We start from the raw sequence: 23,254 nt of genomic DNA on the forward strand, positions 1-23,254 counted from the left end.
ATCCTTGGGGCCACCCGAGAGGCCACCTCTCACACCCCAGAAAATGAGTTGTAGATAAAATAATTTACCTGGACGTAATGAACAAAAACCAGCCGTGGCCGGTGTGGGTCAGTTGCTTGAGCGTCGTCCCGTGCACCAAGAAGTTGCTGGTTCGGTCAACGCACATGCCCGGGTGAGGGTGCAGTCCCCAGTTGGGGTGCATGTGGGAGGTAGGCCACGGGTCAATATAACTCTCTCACGTTGACGGTTCTCTCCCTCTCCTTTCCTTTCTCTCTAAAATCAATACAAATATATGTATTTTAAAAAAACCATAATGCCTTAAACTATACAGGACAAGTAAAAGTAATTTATAACAAAAGAACACGTTTTTCAGTGTATAAAGGTTTTGGCAGGATCCTGCTAGAACACCCGATGATGTAATCTGCTGGTCCCCCCCCACCCCCCATGGACAGCAGCCTGACAACTGTCCGTCCGCTCAGACCTAGGCCCGTGTGCTGGGCTGTCCCTTAAACCCCTGAGTGGTGCCGACATCAATGATGTCATTTCCCCAAATTATGAACGACTCCCGATAAAATCCTAAAAGAGCCAAGTACAATTTCCCCCCATGGCATGACAGTTACCTCACTGGAAAATTAAATATTTACTTAAACCCATGTAAAAAACAACTGTTCTAGGCTCCCGTTTTTTATTTATTTTTGTCATTTACCTGAATATTTAGCAGGACGCTTAACACTTGTGCCCAATGTGAGAAAACTCCAATAGAACCGTTTCCTGCATCCCAGGCCTCTGAACGCCAGGGGCCCCCCATGGGGTTGTAAAATCTAAAAATAGCTCCATGAGTGTCCCGAAATTTCCCTAGGTTGAGTGCCACTTTCTCAAAGCCTTGAGTTTGGGGAGCCTCCCGGTGATGCCCCGCTAGCACGACCCTCTCAGAAGCGGCACCCCAAAGCAGCTCCTGTGTGTGCCGCCCACATGACGGCCAGGAGCGGAGTGCAGTGGGCCCAGGTTCAGACAGAAGCCCCTGGCCTCTGCTGGCATCCCCTGTGGGAACCTCTGTGTCTCCAGGATCCGATTGGTGGGGGTAGCCCCTCCACCTACCTGTCCCCATTGGGCTCGGCTGGGGTGCTCACAGGCCACTGGTCACTATTTCTCTCCCACATTGATGTCCCTCTCTCTCCCTCTCCCTTCCAGTGATAGATAACTAATAGCATCCTCCTCTGGACCACATGGCAAAGATGCAGGGTGGGGTTGTCGGGCAATGTCAGTGCCCGATTAGGTAACCATGGAGTCCCCCACCCTTGCCCCCTGCCTCCCTTCAAACGGTACAAGTGGGTCTTATGCCCCCAGAAGTTCCCAAGGGTTTACTCTTTATTTTTCAGAAAATAACACCCCTTCTCTCCTATACATGCAGGCACCATAGGTAGGTAAGTAAATAAGCAGGCAGATAAGTAGGCAGGTAGGATGGATGGATGGATGGATGTCTTCAGTTTTGAAGATTCGTGATTGCAGCAACTCTGTTCCGTTAGTGAGGGCCGGCCCCTGCCAGGTTGGCCCCAGCCGCTACTTGGACCATGACGAAGCTCAGGCCATTTCTCTGAGAGGCCCCTGCCCTGCGGGGCTGCAGGTTGCTGCACCTGCTGACCTGGGTTTCCCCTAAGGCCAGGTCACTTTCTGCAGTCGGGGAGCCCAGAATGGAGAGAGGGGCCCAGCTTCCTGTGGAAACGCAGAGGTGTGGCCGCCCTGGGTGCTGACAGGCCTGTGTTTGTTTTTTGCTTTTCTGTTGTTTTTTGAGTAAATGTGTCCCCCTCCCTTTCTTTCTTTTGCCTTCCAGTTCATATATGATGAAGAAATTGTGTGGTAAGTTTTTAAAGTTTGTTTCTCCTCCTATTTTGTTAGCGTCCTTATTGGGTTCATTGAATCTTCTTCAAAATTATTTTTACAAACAATAAAAGCTGCCCAGGTCAGAAGCATCTCAGGCTTATGAACTTGGTAAAAATAAAAAGGGTATGATTCTAAGTCAGCGGTTCTCAACCTGTGGGTCGCGACCCCTTCGGCGGTCGAACGACCCTTTCACAGGGGTCGCCTAAGACCATCCTGCATATCAGATATTTACATGACGATTCATAACAGTAGCGACATTACAGTTATGAAGTAGCAACGAAAATAATTTTATGGTTGGGTCACCACAGGAGGAACTGTATTTAAAGGGCCAGAAGGTTGAGAACCACTGTCTAAGTAATCAGGCCTTTATTTGTCCTTTCAAAGTGACAAACATGCTTTCCCTTACTACTCCCATCCTACCAGACACCAAGATACAGGATAAAGCTAAAATGATTCAAACAGTGCAGTATTTTGCACAGGGAGACGCATAGGCCAGTATGGAATATGGAACCGAGAACCCAGTCGTAGGCCCGTTTCTGGGCTGGGGGATATGGTAGGTGACATGCGTGACAAGGCAGTGAGTTGGGGAGGGGGTCTCAGCTGCTGCTGGGACCACCAGGAGTCCATGCAGAACAAGATACCATCAGCTCTGTCCCTCACCCCTTATGGAAGGATAAATTCCAGGTGAGCAAAAGTCCTCACTTGTAAAAAGCAGCATTAAAATAACATAGAATAAAACATAGGGACTCACCTTCATGACCTTGAGGGCGGGAATGATTCCTTAACTAAGATACATACAGTGCAAACTTTAAAGAAAAGGTTGTTGTTTGCACTCTCTAGAGCATGACTGTATCTTACATTCGTATAAGCCGTAAAAATGTCTTCTGCATGACAGTCAGAATCTGCATCCTGTGCGTGACTATTTGCGGGGTATCTTCAGGAGGCCTGTTGTGAGGGGCTGCGTGCTGTGGGCCCAGGGAAGCCTGGTGCTGGCCCCCCCTGACCCCTAACCTGCCCTGTGACCCAGGAACCTCTCCACTCCCCGGTCTCTTTTTCCTCACCTGTGGATGGAGTTGGGGGTGGGCGTCAGTTCACCTCCAAGTCCCTTTGGGGCTCTGCTGGTCCTTGGGCTCCTGTCAGACAAGGAATAGCTCCCAAAGCGATGCTAGCCCATGCCGGGCACATATGTCAAATGGACGGACACACTAAAGCTGTGTGGCTCCTCGAAGGCTTGTGGTCAGAGCCACAGAAACCCCACCGTGTCCGGAGTTGGGCACTGCACATGCGAGACAGCGGTATTTCCATGTCTCGGAACGACCCTGCCCTACTGTGCGCCCAGGAGGTCCTATGCCCCCTCTTAAGGCAGCTCTTGGGGCCCCTTTCCGCCTGCACCCACAGCTTCTCTGCTTCGTGGCCAGAATCTCGGGTGATCATGGGGCCTCTTCGTGTCAAGTCTCGGTGACTCCTGGCTTCTCCCCTCCGAAGTCCTGGGATGTGGTGGCCCTGGCCCTCCTTGTTCTGGTAGCAGGGGGACTCCAGCTGAGCCCTGCAGCACCCTGGAGTTGAGAGGACCCCACTCTCAGCCTTCTCTCTCTGTCACCCAGACAGCTTTAGTGTGCGGGACAGCCGGGCTGGGGCACACACCTGCATGCCTGGGTCCCGGGTGTGGGCCAGGCGCTGGGCACGGGGAAGGACACCGGCTTCACCCTCTGCACGGTCTCGCCCAGCCTCCAGCGCGGGCCTTCTCGCTCTAACCACGGCCTCCTTTCTCTCTTTGAGGTGGGAAGGCCTGGTGCTCATCATCTTGTACGGGTTTTACATTCTGATCATGAAGTAAGTGCCCTTTCTCTTCTCCTTCTGGGCTGTCTGACGCCTTGATTCACGTCTAGCCTCTGGCCAGCCCCAGTTCTCTGGGGGACACCCCACTGGGGAGGCTGGAACGGGAGGGAGATGTGCAGACACTGCTTTGGGGTGCTGTTCACACCAGGCCAGGGGAGTCAGGGCTGGTGGGTAGAAGACAAAGCTACTCCCAAACAAGTAGCAAAAGAGGACCTCTCTCCCACCCCACTCCATGCCCAGGGTGACTTTTTTTTTTTGCTATCTATATAAATCTGGTAAGTCAATTCCACTCTTTTCAAAAGAGCTAGGCAGCCTCGCTTCTGCTCTAAGCTTCGTAAAACGGCGCTTCTCGGGGCCGCTGCCTCATGCGACTGCAGGGGGCGCCACTCTCCGCGTGGAGGATGCAGACACAGGGCCCGGGATTGTGGCCTCATGCGAGCTGCCCAGGTCAGAAGCATCCCAGAACTCCCTACCAGGAATATTATCCGGCCGTTAAAAAGGAGGGGTTCTGTCAGATGCTGCACCGAGGGTGGACCTTGCAAACAGGCGGAGTGCAAGGAGCCCGTCACAAAGGGACAGATAGTGTCTGATGCCGCTTGCATGAGGTACTTAGGAGAGTCACACTCATAGAGTCAGAGAGCGAGTTAGCGATTCCTAGGTGCTTGGAGGAGGGGTGATTAGTCATGAATGGGTCAGTGGGCGAGGAGTTCTGTTTGGGGTGCTGAAAAAGTTATAGAAATAATGGTGACGATTTCCCATTGTAACTGTAACTAATGCCACTGAATTGAGTGCTGCAAAATGGAAAATCATTAAAGTAGCACATTTTATGTTGTATATGATTTTCCCCATTAAAAAAAAAAAAACAAGGAAAAGAAAAAACTGCCCATGAGGTGAGCCATATTCAGGTTTTATCTTCTTGTTTATATCTCTGCAGTTGGTTAAAAAAACAGCACTGAGTTTTATGAGGCTGTGAATCAAAATGTTTTATAAAAATGGGTGATGAGCAGTCAGACTGCAGGAGAATCGCCCCTCAAAGATGCCCTCTCTGAGTGCCTTTCAGCGAGGGGGGCCGCCTGGGTGTGGGCCGGGGTGCTGCTGTCAGTGACACGGGGGAGACCCAAAGACTCAGCCGTGGGAGAGAGGACAGGCCTATCACGCCTCCTTCGAGCCGCTCCCTGAGGCTGAGCCGAGCTCCTTTGCTCCGGGCAGGCCTGTGGCCCGCAGTGAGTAGGCATCCGGCATTTCCTTGGGCTGAAGGTTTTTCACGCCCCCAGGAAGCCCCCCCACACACACATGTCAGTGGGAGCAGGGCCGTCAGACTGCCCATTGTTCTCCAGTTCCTGTTAGGAATGCTGTCAATGCGGGTGCAAAGCTTTGGCTCCCCAGGTCCCTCATGGGACAGTCCAGGGCCACCTGACTGTGTGCGCAGGGGTGTGAGGGGAGGGGCTGCCCAGCCCTCTCCCCTGCCAGGTCTCTCCCGCAGCTCTGACCTCCTCCTGCCTTACCTTCCAGGTACAATGTGAAGATACAGGCCTTCTTCACAATCAAACAAAAGGCCATTGCCAATGGCAACACGGTCAGCAGCGAGCTGGAGGACGGTAATGATTACTGTGGTAGTAGCTCTGATGACCCTTCCATGCCATTGCTGGGGCCAGGTAAGGCTGAGCAGACAGGAGTGGCCATGTCGTGAAACCACTGTCCCTTCCCTTCCTACACACATACCCTCCCTCTAAATCCTCACTCTCTCACCTGTGGTCACAGGACCCTAAGGGAGGGGGGTCCGTGATGGAGATGTTGCTGATTGGCATTTGCTTAACGGAAGAACATGTCCACAGTCACATGCCTGGGATTTCCCGGGGCCACTGTAGGAAGACCCAAGGCCTGCCTGGCTTGTCTGAGATGCAGGGACTCACACCTCTAGCCCATGTCTAAGGCCAGGGACAGGAAGCCGAGGACTTGGGGTGACAGAGCAGGCCCGGTTCTAGAGGACTGTTCTGGAGAGACCTCTGGCCGGTTGCCCAGAGGAACAGCTAGGCCAGGGCAGGCGGGCACAGCGCTGAGCAGGAGTTCCCAGACCATCCCCGAGAGCCTTCCCTGGGGCCCTTCCCAGGGGCTGCAGCCCGGCCTCCAGCTTCTCTTTGGCCCCCTGGTCTGGATGTTCTGGGCTCTGGGGCTGGCCCTTGTCCTCTCTTGTCGGTTCTCTAACTGTCTACTGACCACTTGCTGCTTTAAAAACTTTATCTTAATCCAGCCAGTTACCAGGTGGGGCAGCTGCCAGGAAGGGGAGGGAATTCACTCCCTTCCTCACCCAAGGCCAGTGTTAAGCCTGAGCAGGTTCTTATGGAAAAGCAGGACTTAGGCCATACCCCTCAAGTTCCAGCCACGGAGCTGGTGAAGCTCAGAGGCGGGCCTGGCCACCTGAGGGCTCTCTTCCCTTCTGCCCATGGCCCTGGGCAGGTCAGTCCTCTTTCAGGCGACTCTAATTCAGTGGTGGGACCAGGTGGTCTGGAGGAGCCTGTCTGCCTGCATCTGGGACGTGGGGCCAAAATCTATACCCCTTGGCCCCTCCGAAGTCTTCCCCCTGGGGTGAGTTAGGCTCTTGCTGGGCACCTCCCGTGGGCACCTCGGGCAAGGGCGCTCTGTCCATCGCCACTCCTGAGGGCTGACTCTCTCCAGCAGAAGGAGGAAGCCTCCCGGGCTGGGGGTGCAGGTGTGGCCAAGGCCACAGCCTAGCTGCCAGAGGCCCACCTGTGAGCCACAGGGAAAGGCGGCCTGCAGAGCCGGGCTGTGCCCAGGCCTGGTTCTCCGTGCTCTGCCCCAGGGGAGAGCCATTTTCAGGGCAACCCCTCAGCAGGGGAGGAACCCTGAGGCTGCTGTTTTTGGATTTAGCTCCATAGACAGTGGCAGCCAGGTCCCCACACAGTCCCCCAGGACAGGCTGATTCCCGTCCGGGACAAAGTGTTCCCGGGGCCTCTGACCCTTCACGGCAGAGAGAGATTCCAAGTGGTGAGTCAGCGCTTCCTGAGAGCTACCTCCTGCCCGTGTGGCCGATGGAGGAGGCCCATCCCCAGGGCCCTGGGTTTTCTCAAACCTGTACAAATTTTTCACTTCGCATTTCATTGCTGCTCAAGAAAGCAGAGCCCAGGCCAGCAAGCGAAGGGCCCCAGGACCGAGGCTGGGAGGCCCCGTGTCCTGCCCCTGCAGGGGTGCAGCCTGTCTCGCTGGTCTCTGGGGGTCCTGCACGCAGCCTGCCAGCCAGTGCCACCTTGACCGCTGGCTGGGCTCCCTGTGGGCCTCCCTGGGCTGCCCCGGCCCTGGACTCTGCTTGGGCTTGGAGCAGGGAAGGAAGGGGGTGCTATCCGGCCTTGGCTGAACTGCTGGAACCACTCTGCAGCCACCCTGGGTTTGGAAACACTTGGCGGGCAGCACCAGGTCAAGGTACCCAGGGCGTCAGGTGTCACACTCTATAGGCTCCCTCACTGGGAGCCCAGCTGTCCCCCAAGGCGGTGCCCGGGACAGGGATGGTTCTGCGGTTCTTCCGGCTTCCGCAGGGTCCGGAGCAGGGGGATTGTGGCTTCCCTGCTACACAGAGAGAGGGGCGGTGGGCACACGGGCTCCTACTCCTCAGAGTGGGACGGGGTCATGGGATTCAGCCAGGAGAGGGGCCGTCCCGAAGGCCAGAGGCCCCGAGCATTGAGACCCCCGTGGCAGCAGCCCCTCTACTAACCCTCCCTTCAGTAACCCCTGCACCTGGGCCACCATCGAGAACGCTGCCCCAGACTCTCGGCATCCTCCGCACGCTCCTCGCCTCTGGCAATCCCTGTCGGCCTTTGTCTCCTTACCTCTTCTCTTCTAAATTGTAAGTAATCCGCTCACACCCAAGCGATAACACGTGCAGTAAGGAAACACTCACCGGCCCAGCGCACGCCTCGCCAGAGGTCAGTGTCCGCTTCCGGCACATGCATGGCCCTCCGGCTCTGTTTCTAACCCACACGCCTCCTGTCTGCTGAGCCTTGCTGCTGTCGGGTGAGGGTGCGTGTCTCATGTGCATTCGTTCCTGTTTGTGCCATTAACTCTCTCCTGTGGGCTCACCCTGACCACTCCTGCTTACCCCATCACCGGGGAAGGACACTCCTGGGGACCCTGTCAGCGGGGAGCTGGTGACCGTGCAGAGGGGTGGGCATATCTGCTTTCATAGCCCCTGGGAGGGAAGCCGCCTGTTCTGTGGTCCTGTCACCAGGGTCCTCGGGGCTCTGGAGTTAGATGTCAAATCCCCCAGGACTCCGGCCCTGAGCGTGTTCAGGGAGGCGGCGGGGAGAGGTGTGAGGCCTGGGGAGATTGGTTCTTCAGCCTCATGAGGAGAGAAGCATAGGGTCAGAGACACCGGCCTCCCGGCTGGAGGGTGACAGGTTCACTAGAGACGCTGGGCTCGGCCAGCAGCCCTCCGTGTGCCCTCAGCAGGCAGGCCGCCCTCCCGGGTCTCAGTGGCCTCGTCCAGGGCCCGCGCTTTGCCCTGGCTGCCTGCCTCAAGGGGAATAAAGTTAGAAGCATCCTTCTGTGCCGGGTGGAGGTGGTGCCTCAAAGACAGAGCAGGTGGCCTCGTGAGAAGTTCAGAGCCAGTGCTCTCCAGTGCTTTCGAGACTTTTCCATCCCAGGGGTTCCTTGGAGCCTCTGTAATCAGGAGAGAGCAAGGTCCCGTCACAGTCATGGCGGGGGGCGTCGGGGGGGGAGGCGGGGGCTGCCCAGGGAGGCTCAGAGGAGGGACGGGAAGACCCTTGCATTAGCCACATTGGGTCCCAGAAGAGAGGGGGCACATGATCCAATCGGGAGCGATTTTAAGGCAGGCAGGCAGGAGAGGGGGCGTCGATGGCAGTGGGGCTGGAGGTGGAGGGCCTGCCCGGGAGAGGCCTGTAATGGGGGGACCACGGGGCTGTGTCTCATTCTTCAAGTTGGCAGGTGGGTCAGCGCCACTGGCCACCTGACTAGTGGGAGGAGCTGAAGCTGCTGGGACTCAGCCTGAGAAAGAAGTCTGCACCGGGAGGGGGGCGGGGCAGGCAGGCAGCTGCCCCAGCACTTAGGGGGTGTCCCCGGGGGACCTCAGCATTAATCATGGCCTTGTGCTCAATACAGTGAAGGAGGAGCCACGGTACAGCAAAAACCCGGTGGTGATGGTGGATGAGGTCATGAGCTCCAGCCCTCCCAAGTTCAGCTTCCCGGAGGCGGGCTTGCGTGTCATGATCACCAATAAGTTTGGGCCCAGGACCCGACTGCGGATGGCCAGCAGGATCATAATCAACGAGGTGAGCCTGCCTCAAAGCACTGTGAGAGCGGGGGGGCCGTGGAGGAGGCCCTGGCTTGTGATGGCACTCCCTAGTGTCAGGCCCCAGCGCGTCCTCGGCCAGGCGGGCGTGTAGCGCCGTACCTGTGTGAGGAAGGAAGCCCCCGATGTCACCGCAGTAGCAAACGACCGGATCAGGAGTGAGGGTAAGGTAGGCAGCAGTCAGACACCACGTCGAAATGTTTTACTAAGTGTTTGTCAAGCACTAGAGTGAAACTAACAGGAGAAAGGCCAGTCTGAAGTAGGGCTTGTTTCTTGAAGATGTTCTCGAGGGAAAAAAGAGAGAGAGAGAGAGAGAGAGAGAGAGAGAGAGAGAGAGAGAGATATCTGGATACACAGCTGTTCTGTATGCATAGAACAGCTCTAGAGAGAAACTGAGGCACTGGTGGGCAGCAGCTACCTTGGGGACTTCTTTTTTCCTGTCTTCAGGTGGCTTAGGAGCGTCCACTGGGGGAGCCGGCACAGTCACTGTGCTCAGTGTCATGGGCTGGGTTGTCAGGTTGGCACTAAGGAGAGGAGGCCAGGCCTCTGGCCATACCCGAAAGGCTTGCTAGTATTGGTCCAAAAGGAAGTGAGCGAACTTCAGTGGATTCCAAGGTCCTTGGGTCATTCACAGGCAAACCCGTGCAGGGTTGTGTTCTAGAAACCTCCGAGGGCTGTGTGAATGTTGAGGAGCCATCTAACACGGTCACGTCTTGTTTGTCTGCCCCCCCCCCCCCCCCAATCCACACAGAGGCAGAGACTGATCAACTCAGCGAACGGTGTGAGCAGAAAGCCACTTCAAAATGGGAGGCAAGAAAACATCAAAAACGGGAACATTCCCATGGAAAACCCAGAGGACCCCCCGGGGGAGCAGCAGCCCCAGCCCCCACCCCCGCCGCCGCCCCCGGAGGCAGAGCCGGTGGAGGCTGCCTTCCTGTCCCCGTTCTCCGTGCCCGGTGAGTTCCCAGGGTGCGAGGCCCTCGGCCGTGCTCTCCGGGGTTCTGCCAGGACACTCCTGCCCCCAACTCTGCCACGGGCTTCCTGTTGAACACAGAGGCTCTGTGTGGGACCCAGGGCTTCCTGGGGTTTCTGGATGGGAGCCTCCAGGGCCTGCTGGTGTCACACCTACCCAGGGCTCTTCCTGAAACTCGGGGCCTGGTTCCCAAACCGAAGCCAGCCGCCTGGGGTGAGGTCTGGGACTCAGCATTTCCAAGCCCTCTCTGTGTGTCTGGGGACTGGCCAGGTCAGGAACGCTGCTCCCGGCCGGCACCTCCCAGCCTCCTCGCCCCTGAAGGCCACACCCAGAGCGTGACAGGTGTCTCCTCACTCAGGTTGCAGAGGGCCCAGCTCAGGGGTTTGGGCCCCAAAGACCTCCCTCTGCTGACCAGCGGCTGAGGGGATGGATGTGAATCTCGGCCCTCACCTCACACCCCCGGCACGTCAGCGCACTGCTGGGACCTGTGTGAGCACAGGGCATGCGCAGCCAGCTGGTCTGGTGGGCTGATGGTCACACTGATGGTCGGTGGGAGCTTGGTCCCTGGGTCTGGACACTGAGAGAAAGGGGGGTGATCTTCTCTACACCTCAGGAACGTATGTGAGGTTACCCATTTGGACACACGAGCAGGATCCTGGGGGTGAAGGGGGCTGCCCCACCTCTTGTATTTTAACTTTCGCATACATAAGAGGACCACCGCCCTGGGCACCCCACACAGCCGAGTCATCACTTGGCCAGCAACGTTCTCTCCCGAGTCCACATGCACAGGGACTCTGGGCCGCAGTCACAGAAGGGCTTTCGGTTCCTCGGGGCCTGGAGCCCAGGTGCCAGGGAGGGCCAGGCGGGGCTATAGCCACCATCCAGGACTGAGCCATGCTGGCCCGGTGGGACTGAGGACCTACCATTCTTAGGTTCTGCCCTCCAGCCCCAGGAGGTGGGTGGCAGGTCCCCATTTTACAGATGTGGAGCCTGATGGGGCCTCAGCCACCACCTCCATGGGCCACTTCATCTGAACCCTGGTCCTGAGACTGCTGCAGTCCAGGGCTCTGCAGGGACCCAGCGAAGGGACATGCCCATGGCAGCTCTGATTCTGTAAAGTGAGGTGGCCACCTGTGAGGCCCACTCGTCTCCGTTTCCTTGAAACCTCGAGTTTGGTGGGTTGGTTGGGTTGGACCCAGGGCCAGCCTCCCCCTCCCCTTGGCCCAGGATTTGGTGCTCCTCCCTGAAGCGGTTATGGGAAATCAGATCTGGTTCCCTAAGGGGACCCTGGGTGGGTTACCTCCTGGGGTGGGTGCTTAGAACGCTGCTATCTTACAAGGGCTGGTACAGGAGCTCCCAGGGCCTCTGCCTCCCTGAGGCCTTCCGGGGGCCAGGGCTCCTGTTGCCATTGGTCCACCTTCCCCTCAGGCCAGAGGCTCCAGGACATTCCTGGGCCCGGCTCATGATGGGGCTGCGAGTTCCTGCCCAGTGTGTGTCCCTGCAGAAAGCTCCCTTTGTGCCCCTGCGGATGTGTTTCCCGGGGTTGCCCTTGGAAACCAGGAGTCACTTCCTCTTCCTCTTCCCCTCCTGGCCGTGAGAAGCAGGGGTGGGGATAGGACAGACAGTGGTGTGGCTGCTGCTTTGGGTGCACTTCCATTTAGTCCTTGCAGCTGCCTTGTGAGGGAGGCATTATCATTATCCCCATTTTACAGAGGGAAACTGAGGCTCGGTGGGGCTGTGAGACTTCCCGAGTCACACTGCCATTATGTGGGCAGCCTGTCTCCCACCCTGAGCCTCCCGAGCTGTGAATGCCGGCACGGACTGGCCCACGGCGGTCACAGAGGGGGCATTCGAATGGCCTTAGTGGTCACATAGGGGGCAGGCGGATGGCCTTAGATATATATGTACCCCGGACCTACAATATATTCAGCCCACTTCAGGGAGAACCTGGGGTGAATGTGTGTTTTTCAAAAATTCAGGTCCTTGGAGGTTCTTGAAGAGCACCAGGAGGTAAAACTCACTGAGGGCTTACTGTGGACCAGGCCTGCCTCCCAGGTGTCCACTCACCGCGTCCTTATGACGACCACAGTGATGGCGAACCTATGACACGCGTGTCAGAGGTGACACGCGAACTCTTTTTTGGTTGATTTTTCTTTGTTAAATGGCATTTAAATATATAAAATAAATAGCAAAAATATACATCTTTGCTTTACTATGGTTGCAAAGATCAAAAAATTTCTATATGTGACATAGCACCAGAGTTAAGTTAGGGTTTTTCAAAATGCTGACACGCCGAGCTCAAAAGGTTCGCCATCACTGAGCTAGCAGGGGCAGAGCTGGGATTTGCACACTGACATTCTGACCCCCAGCGTGCCAAGGGGACAACACGTCACCAACCAGTGGATGCTCTCGGCTCCTTTCCTTCAGAGCCGAAGTGCTTGCCTCCGTCCTGGCTTGTACACCTTGTGTCTGCGGTGAGTGAGCCGTGTTGAACTGCATTGAATTATGGGCCCTTGGGACCCCACGTACTCTTGTCAGGCCCTAAATCTTGTCTTCCTTTGTGATAATAAAACTCAGCACAGGAAATCAGAAATTTCCGGAGTTTTAGGACTTCTTCCTCTCGCCCCACTGCCGTGTTCCTCAGTTCCCCAAACCACCTGCCTGGGAGGAAGGAGGTCCGTTTCGTGTCTCTAAACCCCAGGAGGGGGTACTGCACAAACGGAGCTCTAGAAAACTCCACGCACCGGGTCCTTCCTCTCAGCCCCTCAGCACATCCGGGGGAAACGGGAGAAACCGCAGGTGCTGTGGGCTCATTTCCACGTGAAACGCCACACGCAGCTCCTGTCTGCTCCAGGCCCCCCGGAGACACCCAGCACTTTATAGTGGAAATGACCTTGTTCTTGCCTCGGTCTCGGGAGCCATCGGAGTAATTGCACGTTTGGTAGATTGGCTCCTAAGTCAAGGTCAGAATTTCAAAGGCGCGACCTTGTGAATTGGTCACTGAGCCTCGCTGAAGTGCCAGCTTACAGCCCAATTAGAACAGCCGCTGGGTGAGCGTTTTTATTGGTGAATAGCAGCTTCATTGAGATATAATTCACCTGCCATAAAGTCATATCTTTAAAGTATACAATTGAGGGGCTTTCACAAAGTTGTGTATTCACGAAGTTGTGCAACCATCACCACAGTCAATTTCAGAACCACAATCATTCCACCCCCAAAAGAAACCCCCTACCCATTAGCAATTATTCCCAATCCCATCTCCTGGCAACCACTAAGCTACTTTAGATTTATCAATTCTGGACATTTCATATAAGTGGAATCATTCAACATATGGCCTTTCACGACTGGCTGCTACCTAGCACGATGTTTGCAAGGTTTATCCGTGTTGTAGCATGTATCAGTGCTTCGTTCCTTTGTATGGCTGAATAATATATCTATTCATCAGCTCATGGATATTTGGGTTCTTTCCACTTTCTGGCTATGAGTGGTTTCTAAAAACAGCTTATAGAGCAGCGGTTCTCAACCTGTGGGTCGAGACCCCTTTGGCGGTCGAACGACCCTTTCACAGGGGTCGCCTAAGACCATCCTGCATATCAGATATTTACATGACGATTCATAACAGTAGCAACATTACAGTTATGAAGTAGCAATGAGAATAATTTTATGGTTGGGTCACAACATGAGGAACTGTATTTAAAGGGCCAGAAGGTTGAGAACCACTGTAATAGAGCATAGTGGAGAAAGAGGCTCAATATATATATATATATTTAAATCTAAATGAAAACAATTTTCCTTTGAGTTCCTTGGGGTTAGCAACAGTCTCTGAAGACTAGGATTAAAGGGGATCTTGGACATTTTTAGACCATTTATATTCCAAAGTGGGAAACTGAGGCCCAAAGTGGGGCGGGGGCTTGCCCAAAGGGCAGTCTCAACTAGACAGAACCAGGTACCTAGGGCTACCTGCCCTGGAATCCACTCCATGGCGCCCCCGCAGCCAGGCCAGAGCAGTGCAGGCTGGGAGGTGGGAGGTGAAGGGCCCAGGACTCCCATGCAGTGGACATGAGCTGGGTCCTGAGGCCTCCTGACCTGCCAACAACAGGAGCCCACACAAGCTGCCTCGAGCTAAAGAGGGACCTTTTAAAAAATACGGTTATAGGGGCACGTTACGTCCCAAGAGCAGGGAAGCAGTTGGACTCGCTCGGGGCTGACTCGAGGCCTCAGTGGTGTCGAGCCTCTTCCTGGCTCGTCATTTCTCCATCCGTGCCTGTCTCATCTGTTCCTTGGCTGCAGACTGACTTCAAATTCATGTTTGGTCCAGATGACAGACTGGGGCCTCCACTGGCCCCAGACCGATGCATGACGCTTCCCGCCTCCTAACATCTCCCTGGTATTACATCTGAGGTCCAGAGTCCCGAGAGAGAAAATGCCATCAACCCAGATGTCAGGTGTCCACCCTGGGCATGCAGCTGTGCTCGCCAGCATGGCTCTGGTGGCCCCTGGGAGAGTGGTTCCGAGGGAAGAGGGGCTGAGCACACACACGCCTCTAGCATTATGAGAACATGAAGGATGTAGCTCATCTCTGATGCAGGAAAGTGGAAGTACAGAGTTCAAGAGCTCAGCACCAGAGCTGTGAGCCGGGACCAGGAGGCCACTGCCACAGCTGTGTCTTAACTCCCATAGCAACACAAACTGGACACTGGGATGCTGGTCAGGTCTCCGGAATTGTCTAGTGCTTGGGCACGGATGCCCTGACTTAACAGGAATGCATCTGAAGCGGCCGAAAGGTAGCCTGGTCCTACCTCAATTCTCCTCTTCAAATTGGGGAATCTACTATGAATCCTGAACTTCAGCTGCAAGGGATTCTGGGAGAGGCCTCTGGAGACACTAGTGAAGGAGGTTGGAATGAGGCTGCTGAAGGCCAGCTCCGCATGTCCACTTCCATGTTGTCGTGCAGCCTGGAGAAAAGCAATAACATTCTGCTCTCAGTTAGGTCTTAACAGATGACTTACCTTAGAGCAAACCTGGTCAGGGACCCATGTGGCTTCCGTCCCATAGTGAGGCAGAGGAGGGTCAGCCCCAGTTTGTAGCTTGGCAGACACATCCTTCATCAAGTGTTGCACTCCACACCTTATGTTCAGTACTTAGGGTCTGACACAGCCCTGCTGAATGGCTGGCGTGGTCCCCACTTCAGGAATGAGGAAGCGGGGGCTCAGGAAGCCACAGACAGGTGAGCAGGTGCCACGGGCAGGGCTGGTACCCAGGCCTACCTGACCCAAAGTGCTGTCCTCTGCCTGGGCGCAATGCTGACCTTGGCAAGAGGGCCCTCTGCTGAGTTGGACGCCCGCTCTGGGATTCAGGGGGCGGCAGGAAGGAAGGGGGAGGGAGGAGGCCAGCTGCTGGGTCTGTGTGGTTTGCAAACCCAGGGACCCAGCAGCTCCACCCTGCCATCGCCAGTTTGCTGAATGTTTAAGGCAGAGAGCCTGCCAGTGGGATGGAGGAGCAGCAAGTGTTCTTGCCTCTTGGTGCAGCCACGTGGGAAACAGTCTGGCAGTCCCTCAGAGTTAAACATAGTCACTGCATGACACAGCAGTTCCCCCCCGCCCCCAGTTATCTATCCAAGAGAAATGAAATGCACACACAAAAACTTATACATGAGTGTTCATAGCAGCCAAAAAGTAGAAACAACCCAGATATTCAGCAAGTGATAAATGGATAAACGAAACAGGGTATATCCATAAAGTGGATGATTCTTCATCCATAAAAGGGAAGGCAGGACTGATATATGCTGCAGCATGGGTGCACTTTGCAGACATATGGTATTTGAAAGAAGCCAGACACAATGGAATGTCCAAAATAGGCAAGTCTATCGACACAGGTAGATTAGTGGTTGCCGGAGTCTGAGTGAGGAGAGGGCATGGGGAAGGAAGCTTAATGGGCATGGGGGTTTTCCTGGAGGGTGATGAAAGTCTTCAGAATTACATAGTGGTGATAATTACACAGCTTTCTAATTTGCTAAAAACCATGTCTGTTTAAGCAGGTAAATTTGATGATATGTTAATTATATTGTTTTTATTTTATTTTATTTTTTTAAAATATATTTTATTGATTGTTTTACAGAGAGGAAGGGAGAGGGATAGTTAGAAACATCGATGAGAGAGAAACATCGATCAGCTGCCTCCTGCACACCCCCCACTGGGGAGGTGCCCACAACCAAGGTATATCATGCCCTTGACCGGAATCGAACCTGGAACCCTTCAGTCTGCAGGCCGATGCTCTATCCACTGAGCCAAACCGGTTATGGCTATATTGTTTTTAAATGGAGTTCATCTAGACTGGTGATTCTCAAAAAGTGGTTCTAAGACAATAGCATTACCAGGACCTGGGACCCTATTAGAAATTGCAAATTCTTGCCCCCCCCACTGCCCAATTTCACCTGCCAAATCATTAGATCTGGGGCTCTAACAAGCTCTCCAGGGGTGTTCCGATTTATATTCAGGTTTGAGAACCACTGGTCTGGAGCTATGCTCTCTAGATCACTCCTACGTCCAGGGTCCGTGAGTATCTACTTGACAACGTCCAGTGACACATACATCCCCACACGCCTTAAGTTAACCACGCCCTTCATTGGACTGTCTAGTTAGTTGACTGTCCAAGTTAATTTGTTTGAAGTTTTTCACAAGCAGCTGCATCTGTTCATAATTTATCCTTCACAATGATTAGTCATCTGTTTTGCTACAGTTCATTTTAAAGATTTTTTTACATAATTAAATTGTCATTTTCCACTTCAAAAGAGAAATCTGAAAGCTTAGTGAAAGAACAATAGCAGCCCTTTTTCCTCTTGCTTATGTTTGCGTGTTTCTCAGAGCCCATGGTAGGAGCATTTATCAGATGTCTCTGACATTCTACTTGAAGGAATGGATGGGGGGCCGGAGGGGCTCCTGGTGGTGTTGGGGCGATGTCCCTTGGTGTAAACCTTGTTCCATCCCCCCAGTAGCCCCAGACCCTGTAATCATTGAAACCATGAATTAGTTCAGACTCTCTTAATGCTAGAGAAACCTGATTCAGGCAGGTGTAAGCCAGAGAGCTCCCAACTTTGTTCTTCTTTCAAGATGGGTTTGGCTATTCCAGCTCCCTTGCATTTTCATAATAATACTAGAATCAGCTTATCAATTTCTGCAAAAAAAAAAAATCAGCTGGAATTTTAATAGGGGTTACATTGAATCTGTAGATCAGTTTGGGAAATATTTCCATCTTAACATTAAGTCTTTCGATCCCTGTACAGTACATCTTTCCATGTATTTAATCTGTCTTGAACTTCCTTCAATGATGTTTGATAATTTTCAGCATAGAAATCATGTACTTCTCTTGTTGCATTGATTCATAAACATTTTTTTCTCTTTGATGCTATGGTAAATTATCTCCTTAATTTCATTTTTGGATTGTTCATTCCTATTGTATAGAAGTATACCTGAATTTTGTACATTGATCTTGAATCTTGCAACTTGGCTGAACTTCTTTTTAGTTGTAATTATTTTGTGTGTGTATTACTTGAAATTTTCTTTTATAAGATCATGCCAGCTACAAATAGGGATACTTTTCCTTCTTTCTTTCTAATCTGAATTATTTTTACTTTTTTTCTTGCCTAGTTTCCTCAGCTAAACCTTCCACACAATGTTGACCTGGTCTTTCAGTCTTTCATCATTAAGTATGATGTTAACTGTGGGTTCATTGTAGATGCCCTTTACCGAGTTGAGGAAATTATCTTCTATTTCTAGATCATTGAGTATTTCATGATGAAAAGGCGTTAGATTTTGTCAAATGCCTTTTTTTGCCTCAATGGACATGATTGCAGTTTTGTCCTTTATTCTATTGCCCTGGTATATATTAGATGGGTTAAATTTCATATGCTGAACCAAGCTTGTATTCCTGTGATAAGTCCCTCTTAGTCCAGGTGTATAATAATTTTTATATGTTATTTGATTCAGTTGACCAGAATTTTGTTAAGGATTTTTGCATCTGTAATCATAAAGGAGATTGGTGTTGCAGTTTTCTCTTCTCTTGGTGTCTGGCTTTGATATCAGTGTAACAGTGGCTTCATGGAGAGCACTTGGAAATGTTCTCTCTCCTTCTATCTTTTGGAAGAATATTTGAAGGATTCATGCTGATTCTCCTTTAAACATTTGGTAGAAATCAACATGAAGCCATCTGGTCCTGGCTTTACTTTAAAGGAAGTTTTTTTTATTACTATGTCAATCTCTTATTATAAATCTACCCAGCTTTTCTATCTTTTTTAGTCAGTTTGGGTAAGTTTCTGTCTTTGTAGAATTTTGTTTGTTGTACCTACGTTATCTAATTTCTTGGGCACAATTGTTCATCATATTCCTTAATAATTCGTTTTATTTCTGTGAGGTTCGTGGTGATGACCCTCTTTCATTCCTGATTTTAATTATTTGAGTCTTTTCTCTTTTTTTGCTTGGTCATTTTAGCTAAAGTTTTGTCAATTGTGTTGATCTTTTTAAACAACCAACTTCTAGTTTCATTGATTATTTCATTTTTTAATTTTCTTTTTCACTTATTTCCACTTCAATCTTAATTATTTCCTTCTTTCTGTTTTCTTTGGATTCAGTTGCTCTACCGTTTTTGTTTCTTGAGGAAGAAATTGGGTCGCTGGTTTAAGATCTTTAATATAGTCATTTGTAGCTATAAAGTTCTAAGTACTACTTTAACTACATCCCGAAGGTTTTGGTATGTGGTGTTTTCATTTTCACTCATCTCAAAGTATTTTCTAATTTCCCTTGTGATTTCTTCTTTGACCCATTGGCTATTAAGGGGTGTGTTATTTAATTTCCACACATTTGTGAATCTTCCAATTTCTCTTCTTTTACTGATTTCTAATTTCTTTCCATTGTGGAATGATTGTAGAACATACTAGGCATGATTTAAATCCTTTTAAACTTATTGATGCTTGTTTTATGATGTAACATCATTTAATCTGGAGAGGGTTCCATGTGAATTTGAGATGAATGTGTATTCCTGTAAGTATATATTAATGTTTTCCATCAGATTTGGAAAGTTTTTTAATATGAGTTCTTCAAATGTTCTTCCTTCCCCTTATTCTCTCTCCTCTCTGCCTGGCACCCTCATTATGCCTGTATTGCCATGTTTGATGGTGTGTCATAGGTCTCTGAGACACAGTTCATTTCTTTTTATTCTTTTTCTTTCTGTTCTTGAGACAAGATAATCTCATTGACCTACTTCAAGGCTAATGATATTTTTCTTCTTCCTACTCAAATCTAATGTTGGGCCTCTCTCATGAATTTTTCATTTTAGTTATTGTGCTTTTCAATTCCAGAATCTTTTTTTGGCTCTTTTTCATACTCTTTACTTTTTTATTCTGATATTCTATGGTGATAAATTATTCTCATACTTTCCTTTCATTTTTAGGCATTTAAAAAACTTCTTTGTGCATATTTTAAAATGTCTGATTTAAAGTCTTTGTCTAGTAAATCCAATGTCTTGAATTCCTCAGAGATAGTTCTTTATGACTCATGTTTTTCCTGTGTATGGGCTGTACTTTCTTATTTCTTTGCATGTCTCCTAAATTGTTGTTCTTATTGTTGTTGGAAACGGGGCATTTAAAATAATATAATTGGACAACTCTAGAAAACATACTCTTCTCCCTTCAAGTCTGCTTATTATTACTATTTACTGTTGTCTTTTGTATGGTGACTTTGCTCAAATAACCCTGTAAAGCCTGTATTTTTTGTTGCGTGTGGCCACTGAAATACCTGCTAGGTTAGCCCAGGGTCATCTAATGATTGTGCAGGGATTTCCTTAGGTGTCTGGATCCAGTGAGTCTCCCAGTCATCTCTGATGGGTTCTGTGTATTTGAGGGCAGATCTTCAACACTCAAGCAGGCCGTTTACAACCCCACCGCCGCCTTTACTTCTTGCTTGCTCAGAGCCTCGGCGTTAGGTCGGGGTGAAAGCTCAGAGCACTCTCCAGCTTTTCCTGAGCATTCGAATAATCCTCGGCACAGCCCTACACGTGCTTGTGGGTTTCAGATTCCCAGAAATCCGTAGGAGCTTTGCGAAGCCTCTATAGATACCACATGCCCCAGCTTTTCCTTGTACGCTTTTTGGCTCGCGTGTTGTCTGTCCTGTTACCCACCACCTTCAGAAGTGTGATGCTCAGCAATGGCCTCTGATTGTTTCCAACAAATGCCCGAAGGAAAAGGCGATTCACGTTGGCTGAGCTCCGGTTCAGGTAAAAGGACACCCTTGGAAGCAGGATCTTCCAAGATTGCAGCAGGCAGGTCAAGTAACGCCTGTTCTGTGGGAATGGACTCAGAAGGAGCTCCATCCTTCTCCTGCACCTCCAGTGTATGCTGTCTTCCAGGCTTCTGCAGAGCTGGTGAGAGGGAATGGAAACCGGGCAAGTAAAAGCTCCACCGAGCTCGCTGTTCTTACTGAGATCCAGTCAATATTCTTAAGGAGACACTCCCTGGATTGCTACAAGCCTTTGGTTAGTTTCCAGAGTTCTGAAAAGGGGCGATTGGGACCATTCTGGCCGGTGTTCTCACTGCCTCTGTGGAGCAGAGCATTTTCCTAGGTCCCCCCTCCGCATTTCAGTGCATCACCCACGCGCTGGTTTTGAGCCTGCATGTGCACACCATACCCAGTGGCTTGTTAAGCACACTACGCTCGTACTTGCGGTGTATGGAGGCTGCTTTTCCTGGGGTGAATTGTTTGTGGATTCCCTTGGTAGGAGCCAGGGAGGTCATACCCGCCAGCCCGGACACCCACAATTTCGTCTTGCACCTGCCGCGGGCTGAGTATGTGACCTTGGAGCAAAGGAGCTGAAATGTCCAGAGTGCCTACTGTGTGCCAGGCTGGGCTCTCCCTTTGCTGCGTGTTTCATGTACATGGGAGTGTGTTACATACATTGTATCATGTCCTTCCTGCAACAACCAAGAAAGAGAGAAATGTTCCCATTGAACAGATGAAGAAACTACTGAATACAAAGGACTTAGGGCTGTGCCTGGTGCACAGAGCAAGTGTTCCATGCATTGATTGTTGTGTTGTTGTTACTGCAGCTGTTATTTTCAGAGGAGGAAGTAGAGTTGATGAGATTTCTCCAGGCCATTTGAATGCCACCCCAGGTCTGTCTGATTCCAAAGCCCATCCCAATTCCACATCCCCATTCCCGCTATCTGGGCAAGTCTGTTCCCACTCTGGATCTTACTTTCCTTACTCTGAGGGAGTTGGACTGACTGAAGTTATTCGATCAACAAATACTTGGTGAATTGTGTTGTTAAGATCACTTTTGGGCTGACCCGATGGAGGTATGTGATTCTGGGAGATCAGTTGCTCACTTTGGTAGCATTCTCTTGTTTGACTTGAAAAAATAGACGGACAGGTAGACGGACAGGCGTGTAACTCCCAACGTGTGCTTTTCTCTCCTCCCTGCTTGCTCCGTCCCATCCCCCTGCAGAAGCAAGAGGGGACAAAGCCAAGTGGGTGTTCACCTGGCCGCTCATCTTCCTCCTGGGCGTCACCATCCCCAACTGCAGCAAGCCCCGCTGGGAGAAGTTCTTCATGGTCACCTTCCTCACCGCCACGCTGTGGATCGCCGTCTTCTCCTACCTAATGGTGTGGCTGGTGAGTGGCGGGAGCCGGGTGGACCGGACAGACAGCCCCTGCCCAGCACCTGCTAGAGGTGGGAGAGCGAACTCAGGCACTGCTGTGCCACCTTGGGCAAGCTGCCACCCTCCCTGACCTTGGCTTATTTCTCAGTGAGAAGGGGTAATGGCAGAGGTGCATGCTGCTGAGCTATGCACCAGGGATGCCCAGACAGATACAGTGTGGCACTTGCATGCAATGCAGGCACGGGGGCATGGAGATGAGCCTTTGCACCTGGCAGGATGGGCAGATAATATGGCGGGGGTGGCATGGACTGGAAGTTAAGGACTGGGCCAGATCCCTTGAAGATGTTACTGTGAAGAGCTCTAGAGGGCTCATCACTAGGCCCCCATCCTTTCTGGGGTCCCGGGGGAATGTGAGGGAGACCAGTCAGTGGGAGCTGAATACAAGCAGCCCTCTATGCCCCTTGCCAAGGAATGTTCCTGTCCCCCTTCTGCGTTCAGGCACATGTATAAACTGTATATAAACTCTTTTAGTCCTCATAACGACTATTTTTATTATGCCCATTTTACAGATGAGGAAACTGAGGCATAGAGATTGAGTAATTTGCCCAGTTAGTTACACAGTTAGCATCTAATACACAATTAGTTACATCATTCGTGAGTTCTAGGTTGGGATTAGAGCCCTGGTTTATTGTTCTCCTGAGTTTATGATCTCAACCCACTATCCTGAACTGCCTCTCAGTTTATTGCTGGAATTTTCAGTGCCATTTGGGCTGAAGTTTTGTAGGTGGAGAGGCCCTGGCATAGCTCCTGGGCAGCTCCCCGGCCATGCATCACAGCTCTCAGTACAAACCTTCATTGGCTGGGCTGGGCCAAGAAGGACCCCCTGTGGGATCCTTCCTTTCTTTTCCCTTCTCCATCTCTTCTTCCTCCTTCTCCTCCCTTTTCCCCTCCCCTTCCTCCTCCTTCTGCCTGGGGAGGCCAGGAGCGCACAGAGCAGATATGGTACAGGATGGCTGCATTTCTGTTGTGAAGCTCACTGTCCGCGTTCACTCTCCTCCTCACACCCGATGATGGCTGCAGAAAGGGCGAGCCAGTCTTGGTTTCAGGGGCAGAAGGGCCACTGCTCCCTTAACCCGAGGGGAGCAGCGTGGTGGGGAAAGGTGGGCTGAGGGATTCACATGGCAGCGGATTTGAACCCTAGTTTTGCCATTTAGGTTCCATGAGACTTAGGGAGGTGGCCAACTTCTCTGAACCATGGCCCCCTCTCCAAAACGGGGAAGATCCTCGCTGTCTGACAAGGTGACTGGGGGAGGAGAAGGCTCTGTGCAGGCGCCATGCTCTGAGCTGGCAGCAGAGAAAACTGCTCATAACCGTGGATATCAGCTGTTTGCACCATGAGACACAGCCAACACGGCTGCTCCATGCTTGGCCAGATGCAGGCAAAATAGATGCTGGTGTGTGTGTGTGTGCACCTGTGTGCATGAGTGCATGTGTGCTAATGTGTATGTGTGTTTGTGCTCGTGTGTGCGCCTGTGTGTGTGTCAGCCCATCTTTACATTTGATTTTTTAAAAATCCAGTGATATCTCTTACTAA

General features: G+C 51.6%; 1 protein-coding gene across 2 annotated transcripts in view; it reads left to right on the forward strand.

Moving 5' to 3' along the window:
* Positions 1–23,254, forward strand: part of SLC24A4 (solute carrier family 24 member 4) — a 117,697-nt gene that overhangs the window by 88,655 nt on the left and 5,788 nt on the right. Inside the window, exons 8-13 of one of the 2 annotated variants that reach the window (XM_036315810.1) lie at positions 1,832–1,857; positions 3,661–3,714; positions 5,233–5,318; positions 8,851–9,020; positions 9,792–9,996; positions 21,507–21,673. In XM_036315810.1, the coding sequence (XP_036171703.1) occupies positions 1,832–1,857; positions 3,661–3,714; positions 5,233–5,318; positions 8,851–9,020; positions 9,792–9,996; positions 21,507–21,673 (708 nt within the window). Of the gene's footprint in view, positions 1–1,831; positions 1,858–3,660; positions 3,715–5,232; positions 5,376–8,850; positions 9,021–9,791; positions 9,997–21,506; positions 21,674–23,254 lie in introns of both variants that reach the window. The other variant, XM_036315799.1, reaches the window with a different exon arrangement.

Source organism: Myotis myotis, unplaced genomic scaffold (genome assembly GCF_014108235.1).
Source record: "Myotis myotis isolate mMyoMyo1 unplaced genomic scaffold, mMyoMyo1.p scaffold_m19_p_1, whole genome shotgun sequence".
Lineage (NCBI taxonomy): Eukaryota > Metazoa > Chordata > Mammalia > Chiroptera > Vespertilionidae > Myotis > Myotis myotis.